Here is a 13,394-nt window from a genome sequence, read left to right on the forward strand (position 1 = left end):
GTGGGCAGCAGCGGTGGCCGCGCCCGGGAATCATTTTGTTGATTTAACCCCTAATTACAACACTTGATGCTGAGTGCCAAGCAGCGAGGTAATGAGTCCCATTTTTACAGTCTTTGGTATGACTCGGCCAGGGTTTGAACTCACAACCCACCGATCTCAGGGCGGACACTCTAAACCAGGGGTGCCCACACTTCTTCTGCAGGCAAGCTCCTTTTCAAATGACCAAGTCGGGGGGATCTACCTCATTCATATATATCATTTATATGTTTTTATTTATGAAACATACGTTTTTATTAACATATTAAAGGTTTTTAAAGATAATGCAATAATGTTTAACACATATAGAGTCCTTTCTTTCATGAAGACAAGAATATAAGTTGGTGAATTATCTGATTTGGATGACTTGCATTAATTGGAATCCGACAGAAGTGCGGATAACGTCTGCATTTTCAAATGGAGGAGAACAAAAGTCCTCCTCTCTGTCCAATACCACATGAAAGTGGTTGGTTTTTGGCATCTTATTTGTTCAGCCTCCATACTCGTTTTTATACACTTAACAAGAAATCCATTAGCTCCGTAGCTTGTTAGCTTGTGCACGCCAGCTTTCTAAGACTCTTATTTTGTTAGCGCAGGCAAGAGGAAGCAGCGCTTTTATTGTGAAGACAGGAACTGTGCAGTCGGTCTTTAGAGTTTTGACAGCAGGTACGGCGCGAATGTGTTGAAATAAAAAGTGTTTCTCGCCTTCCTGTCTATCACTTTTTCTTAATAATGAGCTCGCAGCAGCCAATGTCATCTCACAAGACCCTCGAGTGCCGCGAATGTCAGACACGTGACGAAGGTGACGTCTTGGTGAAGATTGATGATCGCTAATTTTTAGGTCTATTTTTTTAAAAGCCTGGCTGGCGATCGACTAACACATCCTCCGAGATCGACAGGTAGCTCGCGATCGACGTAATGGGCACCCCCTCTAAACACTAGGCCACTGAGTAGGTTTGGGCTGTCATAGACCGATGCCGAGTGTTATACATCACTAAACTAATTTAAAAATCCAATGCTTGCTAAACTAATACTTACTTTTACACGCTTCTTTTACCTTTAAACTTGTGAAAACTAAAAACGTGCTGTTCTTCATAGGAAGCCATTATTACATGAAGACAGGTCCATTGAAACTAAATGCGGCTCAAATTAAACAAACAAACATGCAACCCAGAACCTTGGACATTATATCCCTTGAACTTGCATTTACAGAGCAACTTTCTTTTTGCATCCAATAAACTCCATGGTAACCGGCGGACAGAATCCAAAGCCTTATGCCTGTTAAAGAGTCAGAGACTATAGCATGTGCTTAATGAAAGCACCTAATGAACATTTTGTTGTGTTATTTAAAGTTAATGAACATGCATGTGTGTAAAAGACATCTAGGCATTAATACATTGAAATAGTGTAAAAGTCTGGACTCAGCACATCTTTCTAAATGCAAGCTCATTTGAGGAGGCTTTGCAAACGGCCCACTTTAAAAACATCAATATCCAAATGGATGATATTGATCTGAAGCCTCAAGTATACTTGTGCTTGAGCTCTTCTTCGTTAATGTCTCTTCTACAGGCAACTTCCCTGTCATCTTGTCGCTACATTCTTGTCCCTACGACTTTAATGAGCAACCGATGGATGACAATACTTCAATTAGGTTTTCTTCTTCCTTTTTTTCCAGAAATATGATGCAGATCTGTTCAAGATGGCGATGCCCTGCCTGAGCGCCATAGCTGGAGCATTGCCACCCGACTATATGGATACATCCATTGGTAGCAGCATGGAGAAGCCACTTTCTGTAGATACTCTTGGAAACTTTGACCCCAAACTGTTCACCACTGCTCAGTAAGTGACAATCCACATACATGTTTGATGCTGTACAAACATTACTATCCCCATTATTAATACGCACGTTTGTTTTTCAGCATTGCCCTACCGGAGAAGCTTGAAAACTTTGTCAACAAGTATGCTGAACATTCTCATGAGAGATGGTCAGCAGAGAAGGTAAAGCTAATGAGGCGTGACAATAAGGCTGCTTTCTTTCAGTATAGAGAACCACGTTGTATATAGTTCCTGCTACATAATGCATGATTGCATTTGTGAAAATACAGCTGAGTAAAGAAAAATTGGGACATATTGTTGCGTGTAACATATCTTCTACCAAGATAATCAACATATAAACAATGTCTGTGTAGTGATTAGCATACTTGCCAAACCTCCCAATTTTTCCAGGAGACTCCTGAATTTCATTGCCCCTCCTGAAAATCTCCCTGATCAACCATTCTCCCGAATTTCTTCCGATTTCCACACAGACAACAGTATAGGGGACCTGCCTTAGAGGCAGTACCTTTAGCATCCTCCCTCACCTGTCCTCATGTCCGCGTTTCCTCCTTACAAACAGCATATTGGCCCAGTAACGTAATATATGCGGCTTTTACAGACACTCAGAAGTGAAAGCAAGGCATACTTGGTCAATAGCCATACAGGTCACACTGAGGGTGGCCGTATAAACAAGTTTAACACTGTTAAAAATATGCGCCACACTGTGAACCCACACCAAACAAGAATGACAAACGCATTTCGGGAGAACATCTGCACCGTAACACAACATAAATACAACAGAACAAATACCCAGAACCCCTTGCCACTAACTCTTCCAGGACGCTACAATATACACCCCCCCTACCACCAAACCCCCCACCCCCCACCCCCCCCCCCCCCCCCCCACCTCCATCACACCCCCATTTCCCAAATTCGGAGGTCTCAAGGTTGGCAAGTATGGTGATTAGAGACACAATGGACTCACTGTAATTGTTCTTCAGGTGCTGATTGGGTGGAAGTATGGAGACTGTGTGGATGAGAAGGCCAGGACTCACCCACAGCTCAGGACATACAAAGCTCTGACAGAGAAGGTATACGTTTTACAGTATGATGAGGATCTTTTGCTGGATACCTGGACAAAGTATTGGGACAACCAGCTATTATATTTGCAGGAACTACAAATGGGTCATCACCGACAGCCTCTCTGTGATTTATTAATTCGGTGTGAACAATAAATGTTCAATCAAAAGGCCACTCACGACATGAAAGATAGCTTCGCTCTTAATCAGTGTTCCAGTTCTTTTGCACGCTTGTGTAGGTGTTCTGCATGCTTCCACACCTCGCCCTTCACGGTAATAGTAATGCACACTCCCCGTGCTTGTGAGGGTGCCCTCTGCTCCTGTAACGAATACCATATTTTTGGACCATAAAGCACACTAAAGTGCACTGTCGATTAACGGGTCTATTTTCATTCATAAAAGCGCACCAGATTATACGGCACATTAAAGAGGTCATATTATGTTTTCTTTTCCACACTAACTTCTTCCTTGTGGTCCACATAACAAGTAATAGTGGTTCTTTTGTCAAAATGTTGCATAGAATATGTTTCACAGACCATCTTCAAGCCGCTTTCTGACCGTCTCTTCAGGATAGGTCGTTTGGTGGGCAGTCTTATGTATGTGGCTCAACTTCAACTGCATCTTCTCCCCATCATCTTTGTTGTAGTTTTTAGCGCTTTGGGTATATCTATACCATATATGGATAATCCGATGACAGTCACTGGCTAGAAAAGCAGTGTGTTTTGAGGAAGTATGAAGGAAGGTATAAGGTATTAAGTATCACCGCAATGCCTCCATGGTATATTTACATTTTCTGGGACTTATGCATATCCCAAATACACAACAACAGGCACTATTAGTTAAGAAAAAAGTTGTTTTTGCATTATGGGGCGAAAAAAACGCCAGATAATAGGTCTCCTAATAGGTGCCATTTTGGAGTCCTTATACACAAACCATAATAATACCCGCATGTTGAGGCACTGTACTTCTGACTGCGGTTAAATTTTTTCTTGTGCTAAGTCGAACAGACGTGACGTCACGTGAAACCTAGGCAACGAAACATGGCACCCCTGGATCTTACGTGAATCGGTTCCCGGTAGTGCCAGCTGGTTTTGGTCGGTGCCAAAATGTACCGGATCTGGTGCCCATCCCTAGTGACAAAGTATAAATGTAATGTAGGATAATTTCATTTTGTAAATACAGTTAAACCGGATGTATAGCGTAGCGCTTTTATTTTGAAGCCGGAAAAGTGTGTGATTGGTTTGAGATAGTGTCTTGGCATGTTTTGATGTCTGATCGACTGTTTGCAACAAAAAAAGTCTCCGTTTGAAATCCTGCCGACAGTCTTTCATTTCTGTTGAGCTTTTTATGTCATCTTACTTACTAAATCATTCAAAGTAACATTCTCAATGTTATGTTATCACTGCACCTTAAGGGTAATCTAAACACGGAAGTGAAGCACCACCCACCCGAACCACGTGTGCAGCAGGCTTTTGCTGCAAAGATGTCACCTCTTCTCAATGCAAACAAGAGTCCTTTATTGTCGGCGAACAACTTGCCTTGGCTTTACCTGATATTTCCAAAAAGTACACTTTCCATTGTCCATTTTGGCTCGCTTGTGGCTAATAAATAACAAGTGAACTACAGCCATGGTTCCTCCGCTACGGCACTCCCCGAGAGTCCAAATGGACACGTTAATCAGCCGTTAAAAAAATTAGTGCTGTTTTTGATGGTCGGGGGTGGGGCGGAGGCGTGGTTGGGGCGGGGGGCGTGGTTAAGAGGGGTGGCGTATAATTCACCAACTATATATATATATATATATATATATATATATATATATATATATATATATATATGTATGAAATAATTGACTTTCAGTGAATTCTAGCTATATATATGTATTTTATTATACATACAAATAAAATAAATAGTTGAATTTCCGACGGCATCTATCAAATACACAGTAATGAAAACACAGTTGTTCTACTAACTCTACTGTGATTGCTGGTTACTAAAAAACAACAACACTTACCTTTCACTATTTGATTAACCTTTGTTCTACCATTTGCGTATTGGCGAGCGATCTCCAAATCCGGGAACATCCTTCACGGATGTGTTGTAGACATCCGCAAATGAGAATGGGATGTTGCTTCCAGCTATCAGCATAGCCATCTTTGTCTCAGCATAAGATACACCATCGGGTCTCCATTTTGCAAGGTGGGCCATAATACTGGGTTGTGAACGATGCTGCGCTGCGGACGCTTTGTGCTTCGCTGACCGTTCATGCCTGAGTATATCCTTTCGTCCACCGTGTTCAATGGGGAAATCTGTTCTACAAAATGTACAGGCAACATACCCCTTCCCCTTCAGACTTTCCTGGATAAACTGAAATTCTTTTTTCCAATCGTTCTAGAACTTGCAAGCGTATTTCTTCATTTTGCTCGTCGACGGTGTAATATACTGGGTTGGAGTCAACAACCAGGCGACGTGATGAAGTTACGTCTCTTTACTATGGGCTTCAGAACAGACTCCCTAATGAATGTTCCTTGACTGCACTTAAATGTAGAATATATTTACATTCTAATCTATGTACAGTAGATGGCAGTATTGTCCTGTTTAAGAGGGTCACAATATTGAGTCAGTTCTGCATGCATCGCCTCCCCTTAAAGTGCGATGTCAGCATTCTAAAAATGTTTATATATTGCGATTCTTTATTGCAGTAAATGGGGCACCTGTACATACTATAGATGTGTGCTGCTTGTTCAACAACATTGCAAAACCCTACAGTTGTGGGGCGGGATAACATGAATTTGGAGGGAATTGAGTTTCTCTATGGGCACATAAATGCCGGTAGTACACGAAAAATCCTCATTGTAATACGAAGGTCTGTGTCACCTTTGCACTTTATTAATTATCAATTGTACACCCGGTCTTAGTAGATCACATGCAACATACCCAATATTAGTACAAACAATTCATTAGCTTGCATACGCTATTTAGTGTGTGTCATTTGGATCTTAGTAGCTCAAACCCCCATTATCTGGAGGGGTCTGAAGACTATCTAAATGTAGCAATGAAGTCGTTAAGTTAGCAAAACTGATCCTGCAATGTTTTCTAAGTCTGTTGCAGATCAGGTGCCTATGAGCTGTTAAGAAGTGAAGTTATAATACATACCGCCACCTAATTTTGGCAGTCCAAATGTACTCGTGGCGAGCAATTGCCACACATTATTGAATTTATATGAAACACTGTTGTTTTTGTACTATTAAGGTTGAAAAGTCCTAAAGGTCATGTTAAGATGAATAATAATGGTATATCCCGACTCTTTATTGATTCAAATAATTGAATAAAAGATTTATCCCAGTACTTTTGTCCATTTGATGTACACCCGAAAACAGTGAATTTGGCACATTGTGTAAATCGTAAATAAGAAACAAAATACAATAATTTGCTAATCATTTTCAACTTATATTTAATTGAATACACTGCAAAAACAAGATATTTCATATTCGAACTGAGAAACTAATTTTTTTTTGGCAAATAATCATTGACTTAAAGGAGCAGAATTTTGTGGCTGGAACACATTGCAAAACATATGGCAGAGGGGCATTGTTACCAGTGTGTTACATGGCCTTTCCTTTTAACAACACTTGGTAAACGTTTGGGAACTGGGGAAATCAAATTTTGAAGCTTTTCAGGTAGAATTCTCTCCCATTCTTGTTTGATGTACAGCTTAAGTTGTTCAACAGTCTGGGGTCTCCATTTTAGAATTGTGTGCTTCATAATGCACCACACATTTTCAATGGGAGACAGGTATGGACTACAGGCAGGCCAGTCTAGTACTCTTTTACTAGAAGCCACTCTGTTGTAACACATGCAGAATGTGGCTTGGCATTGTCTTATTGAAATAAGTAGGGCCATCCATAAAAATAGACATTGCTTGGATGGCAACATATGTTGCTCCAAAACCTGTATGTACTTTTCAGCATTAATGGTGCCTTCACAGATGTGTAAGTTATCCTTGGACACTAATATACCCCCATACCGTCACAGATGCTTCCTTTTGAACTTTGCGCCTATAACAGTGCGGATGGTTCTTTTCCTCTTTGGTTCAGAGGACACGACGTCCACAGTTTCCAAAAACAATTTGAAATGTAGATTTGTCAGACCACAGAACACTTTTCTACTTTGCATCAGTCCATCTTAGATGAGTTTGGGCACAGCAAAGCCGGCAGCGTTTTTATGGTGTTGTTGAAAAATGGCTTTCGCTTTACATAGTAGAGCTTTAACTTGCACTTACAGATGTAGCGACGAACTGTAGTCACTGACAGTGGTTTTCTGATGTGTTCCTGAGCACATGTGGTGATATCCTTTACACACTGATGTCGCTTTTTAATGCAGTACAGCCTGAAGGATCAGAGGTCACAGGCATTCAATGTTGGTTTTTGCCCTTGCCATTTACATGCAGTGATTTCTGTTGATGATATTATGGACCATAGATGGTGAAATCACTAAGTTCCTTGCAATAGCTCGTTGAGAAATGTTGTTCTTAAACTGTTCGACAATTTGCTCACACATTTGTTCACAAAGTGTTGACTCTTGCCCCATCCTTGTTTGTGAATGGCTGAGCATGTCATGGAAGCTGCTGTTCTACCCAATCATGGCACCCACCTGTTCTCAATTCGCCTGTTCACCTGTGGGATGTTCCAAATAAGTGTTTAATGAGCATTCCTCAACTTTCTCAGTCTTTTTTGTCACATGTGCCAGTTTTTTTGAAACACGTTGCAGGCATTAAATTCCAAATCAGCTAATATTTGCTAAAAATATCAAAGTTTATTAGTTTGAATGTTAGGTATTTTGTCTTTGCGGTCTATTCAATTGAAAATAGGTTGAAAATGATTTGCAAATCAATGTATTCTGTTTTCATTTAAATTTACAAAACTTGCCAACTTCAATGTTTTTGGGTTTTGTAACTAATGTAACTATGTAGAGAATAATTATTTGAAAATGCTGCCTTCTGGTGTTCAGGAGAAAGACATTTACAGCTGGCCAATCAGGGAGTCATTGAAAAGCATCCTGGCAATGGGCTGGAGTGTTGACCGGGCCAGAGATGGAGAGAGCATGTCTCATCATAGGGAGAATGACAAGATTCGAAAGATCTCTCAGGCTTCACAAGTATTGTGGATATTTAAAAAATCTAATTATAAGATAGCAGAATCATTCATTTCAATTTCTTTCCACATTTTCAGGCAAACGGATTTCATCCCAGCCCAGTAGACACAAGCAATGTGGTTCTATCCAGAGAGCTCCAAGTGAGTGACCAAACATTTTTCTGATTCTTCTTTTAAAAAATGTTTTTATTCAAAGTTTTTATTTCAACACAGATGGGCATTTTCTTTAATTTCCTTGTTAGACTAAATCAACTACCAATTAATTGATTAATTATATTAGGATGAGATCAAATCTCTTTGAGTATTCTGAGCTCCTATTTCAATGCTATTGAATTGAGCAAAGCACTGCTCCCCAGGGGAGTTTTTATTATTTTAACAAATGGTCAGCTCAAATTCCCACAGCTGATGTTGTGAGCCAAACTAGTTGCAACTGGTCGAATAGCACCTCTGCTGGTTGCAACTGAGTTGCACTCAACTTTGTCTCAATTGTTTTAAACATCCATCCATCCATCCAATTTCTACTGCTTTTCTCTCTATTGGTTACGGTGTGGGGTGTGGGGGGGAAGCCCATCCCAGCCCAGCTGCTCTCGGGCAGAAGGCAGTGCACACCTTGGACATCCATCCATCCATCCATTTTCTGCCGCTTATTCCCTTTCGGGGTCGCGGGGGGCGCTGGCGCCTATCTCAGCTACAATCGGGCGGAAGGCAGGGTACACCCTGGACAAGTCGCCACCTCATCGCAGGGCCAACACAGATAGACAGACAACATTCACACTCACATTCACACACTAGGGCCAATTTAGTGTTGCCAATCAACCTATCCCCAGGTGCATGTCTTTGGAAGTGGGAGGAAGCCGGAGTACCCGGAGGGAACCCACGCATTCACGGGGAGAACATGCAAACTCCACACAGAAAGATCCCGAGCCTGGATTTGAACCCAGGACTGCAGGACCTTCGTATTGTGAGGCAGACGCACTAACCCCTCTGCCACCGTGAAGCCCCACCTTGGACATGTCATTCAATTAATTATGTACCAGTAATTTACTTTCTTAACGTTTATTTTGATTATTTTTATGCTCATCTCTACTTTTTACTGAATGCTGATTAATATTGTAATTGTTTTCTACTTTTTTGTCTTTCATTAAAAGGGAATGGTGGAGGTGGTGGCTGAAAATAACCATAACATCTGGGCCAGAAGGAAAAAAAGTGACCTTGGATATCGAGGTGATATGCTAATGAGCCTAATTTTACCGCACTGACCCGAATATAAGACATTTTCCCTAGAAGACAGTATCAAAAAAGCTTCCTCATTGTACAATCAGGGTCTAGAGATGTATACAGGCAAACCAACTGGTGGTGCAACTGGCAGTTTCCAAGCTGTTTTTTTCTTTCTGTCACTCACACTCGAGTGACTTGAAGAACAGCAGCGACACACAGACCCATAAGAGAAACAACGGGATGATGCTAATTTTAAGATAGTAGTGATCACTGAAGCACCCTCATCAAACTACTGAGCAGCTGAACATATCTTATTTTTAATAATATCCTATTACCAGTTTAAAAAGAGGGGTAGTCTTCTACTCAGGCTTGGCTTATATTGGGGTTGTTATGGTACGTCCTGTTTATAAACTGTGTGCACACAAGTTTGTGCGGATTCAAAGCACATGATATGACGGTTTGTGTTTTAGTTTTATATTTGTACTGGAGCCCGAACGAGCTCTGTATTATAACAAAAGCTGGGCGGATCGATACAAATATCTTTTTTTTTTCCGATAATATCATTGTAGCGACACCAAGTAATGTATCAGTATATGATCGATACTATGGTGATTGGTTGGATTTGTATTTTACAACATGAAATCGTTTATCGTTTTTGGTTTTGTTTATAAACTCAGGATATAAGGTCATGGACACAGGAGGTCTTTAAAAACTCAAACCAAAAGATTTAAATCTCAGCCAATATTACCAAAAAAATTTAATTTGTAATTGACATTGTTACACTGACATCTTGTGTGATTAGAATTGTGATTGAAAAATGTAATCAATCATTCAAAGTAACCAGACACTAACAGTAAAGTTAATAATAATTTTGAGGAATTAATACAAACGAGACATCCGCAGCCAAATTAGGAGCCTTTGTAACCTAATTTGAAGAGGTTGTGTATTTATATACCAAAAAATTGCTTGTGATATGTATCATATTAAAGATTTTAGGCCATAAAGTTAAAGTTAAAATACCAATGATTGTCACACACACACTAGTTAAGGTTAAATTTGTCCTCTGCATTTGACCCATCCCCTTGTTCACCCCCTGGGAGGTGAGGGGAGCAGTGGGCAGCAGCGGTGCCGCACCCGGGAATCATTTTTGGTGATTTTATACCACCGATCCCTATTGCCTAGTAAAAAGGTCAAAACAACTTGACCAATGCTTTCCTGCAAAATAACATAGTTTATGCCACATATCACACGGTTCATTGTTTCACCAGGTGGAAGTACACACCCTTTGCTGGTTCCCTACGAAACACTGACAGCCAAAGAGAAGGCTCGTGATCGAGAGAAGGCTCAGGACCTCTTCCGCTTCCTTCAAATCAGTGGCTACAGCATTACAAGGTGAACACTAAAATGGCAAAGAGTTTCCTAAAGTGGCCGTTGGACAGTGTGGTTTACATGACAGCCGTTCACAAAGGTAATTATCATTTCATGATTTCGTTTGCAGAGGTCTGAAGGACTTGGAGCAGGATTCCTCGTTCATGGAGAAAAGGTTTGCTTACAGGTTCCTCAAAAAGCTGCTCAAGTATGTTGACTGCGCCCAGGAGTTCATCTCACATCTAGGTATGATACGGATGCACCTATGACACATTTTTTCAAGTCCTTTTTTATTTTAATGTTGATAGTCATTCATTCCAGAGGCCATGGCTTCCAGTGGCAAAACAGACAGGTCGCCTCATGAGCAAGAAATCAAGTTTTTTGCCAAAGTAAGAATGAGATTTGTAAGAGATTCTTTATAAAAATCTTAGTATTATTTTGATTGTCATGCTGATGTTGTGCTCCCAGGTGCTTCTACCGCTCATTGACCAATACTTCAAGAATCACTCCCTTTACTTTCTGTCATCACCCAATAAGAACCTGAGTAGCAGCGGCTACGCCTCCAACAAGGAGAAGGAAATGGTCACCAGGTCACAACCTCCCCTTATATTGCATCCACACACAACTACTGCACACAGCATGACAGTAACATTTACTGATCATTATTTACTATCTGTACCCTTTGTAACTTTCTGACTTCCTTCCCTTTTCTAACCTTCACACTTCTAGCTTGTTTTGTAAACTGGCAGCCCTTGTAAGACATAGGATTTCTCTCTTTGGTAAGCTGCTCTCCTCTGTGTGTGTGTGTGTGTTTGTGTGTGTGTGTGTGTGTGCGTGTGTGTGTGTGTGTGTGTGTGTGTCTGTGTGTGTGTGTGTGTGTGTGTGTGTTTGTGTGTGTGTGTGTGTGTATGAGGACTGGTGAACAAGTTAGGACCGAAATCATGGTCCCAATAAGGAAAGCCATTGCATCTAACAGAGAGCCAAATACTAGAGGATTTTTGATGATTTAGTGTGCATACACAAGTAAACATTGACAGGTGCAAAGACAGCAATATATGATAAAACTAGATGGCAGCTAAAGAAGGACTTCCCTATTCATCCCCGTAAAATCCTGCCAGGATAACAGCTGATTTTACAACGTCCTGTGCTGACGTAACACAACCCCGCATCTTCCATTATGTGACCATAGGATGAACAAATACACTACGGTGCTAAGACTACAGTGGCCATTAACATTTAGCTTCTATAGCCGGGTTGCCCAAAGTGCGGCACAGGGGCCATCTGTGGTCTGTGACTCGTTTTTCATCGGCCTTAAGCACATTACAAAAAACAAAAAATAGAAATGTCATTTGCACCCCTGGTGGTGAAATCTCTTATCACAATATTGCCAATTTTTATGTTGTTCTTGTAAAACCGTAACATTTTTTGAGTAAAATTATGACTTTTGTCATAATTTTGCCAAATAGAGTTCCGAATATTGTTATAAAATTGCCAGCGTTTTACAGTTTTCTTATAAAATTGTGACTTGTTGAGTAAATTACAACTCTTTTCATAAAATTGCCAACATTTTCAGCTTTTCTTGTAAAATTACGACTATTATTGAGTAAAATTACAACTTTTATCATAATATTCAGTTTTTATTGTAACATTTTGACTTGCTTTGAGGAAAATTACGACTTTTATTGTAATACTGCCAAAATTCTTAAGTTTTTGGTGTGAAATTGTGACCTTTTTCTTGTCAAATTCCAACTCATTTTTCACAACAAGCTTTTTTATATTTACACAGTGTGTGAATATTAATAATGTTGTAAATACAAATATTGTGTATAACTAGAATGGGTGGTCCTAAAGAGGTAGGCATTTTTCAGAGGTCTCAAGAAGGTAACAAATACAAGTGTGTGTGCGCGTGCTTTTTTATGGTTACGATTAATTTGCTTCAGACATGCTTAACAAGTTCCATTAAAAAATATCACATGGTTGCATTTTCACAGATCAACATATCATGCAAATCTTATATTGAATTTTAATCTTTCTACGAGATGTTTCATTCACACTTTAAGTTCATAGGGAAAGGCAGGGAGGTGTTGGAAAAAAACATGTGTATCTTACAAATTTATGTTAACTATTTTAAGGGGGAACTGCTCTTTTTATTGGAATTGTGCCTGTTATCCACAATCCCTGTATGGAAGTCAAGAAAACACATGACTATCCCTTTTCTGTATGTTTCAAATATTGAGAAAACTGTTAGTACAAGGCGGCCAACAATGACTATAAAGCACTCTCAAAAAATGTTTAAAAATGGCCATATTAACAAACGTTCAAAATAAACATGTCATAGCAAATACAATATACCGTATTTCCTTGAATAGCCGCTGGGGCGCTAATTAATTTAAAACCTCTTCTCACTCCTGCGCTTATTCAAGGCATATGGTAAAAGAAAGCAGGCGCTAATAATTTTAAAACCTCTTCTCACCTCTGCGCTTACCAATGGCATGCAGTAAAAAATTGAGTGTGATAAGGAAAAAAAAATTATCAAAAATTATTCTGGGACCGGTGGTGGAGGACCACTGCTCTACAACATGTCATCTCGCCCACCTTTACACAACACTATCTGCGTGCCGTCCAGACGCATGCATTTTGCTGCTTCTCACACGAGATTACAATGCATACTTGGTCAACAGCCACACCTTTTACAGTGATGGTTGTGATATAAACAACTTTAACACTC

The 13,394-nt window shown here is 40.1% G+C and overlaps 1 protein-coding gene across 4 annotated transcripts in view; it reads left to right on the top strand.

Moving 5' to 3' along the window:
* LOC133549610 (ryanodine receptor 3-like) overlaps positions 1–13,394 on the top strand; it is a 373,912-nt gene that overhangs the window by 276,046 nt on the left and 84,472 nt on the right. For all 4 annotated transcript variants that reach the window (XM_061895194.1, XM_061895196.1, XM_061895195.1 and 1 more), the window contains exons 51-61: positions 1,712–1,875; positions 1,956–2,034; positions 2,853–2,942; positions 7,938–8,084; positions 8,159–8,221; positions 9,229–9,304; positions 10,567–10,690; positions 10,797–10,912; positions 10,988–11,055; positions 11,135–11,256; positions 11,396–11,445. In XM_061895194.1, coding sequence (XP_061751178.1) covers positions 1,712–1,875; positions 1,956–2,034; positions 2,853–2,942; positions 7,938–8,084; positions 8,159–8,221; positions 9,229–9,304; positions 10,567–10,690; positions 10,797–10,912; positions 10,988–11,055; positions 11,135–11,256; positions 11,396–11,445 — 1,099 coding nt within the window. The remainder of the gene's footprint in view (positions 1–1,711; positions 1,876–1,955; positions 2,035–2,852; positions 2,943–7,937; positions 8,085–8,158; positions 8,222–9,228; positions 9,305–10,566; positions 10,691–10,796; positions 10,913–10,987; positions 11,056–11,134; positions 11,257–11,395; positions 11,446–13,394) is intronic.

This window comes from Nerophis ophidion, linkage group LG03, assembly GCF_033978795.1.
Source record: "Nerophis ophidion isolate RoL-2023_Sa linkage group LG03, RoL_Noph_v1.0, whole genome shotgun sequence".
NCBI lineage: Eukaryota > Metazoa > Chordata > Actinopteri > Syngnathiformes > Syngnathidae > Nerophis > Nerophis ophidion.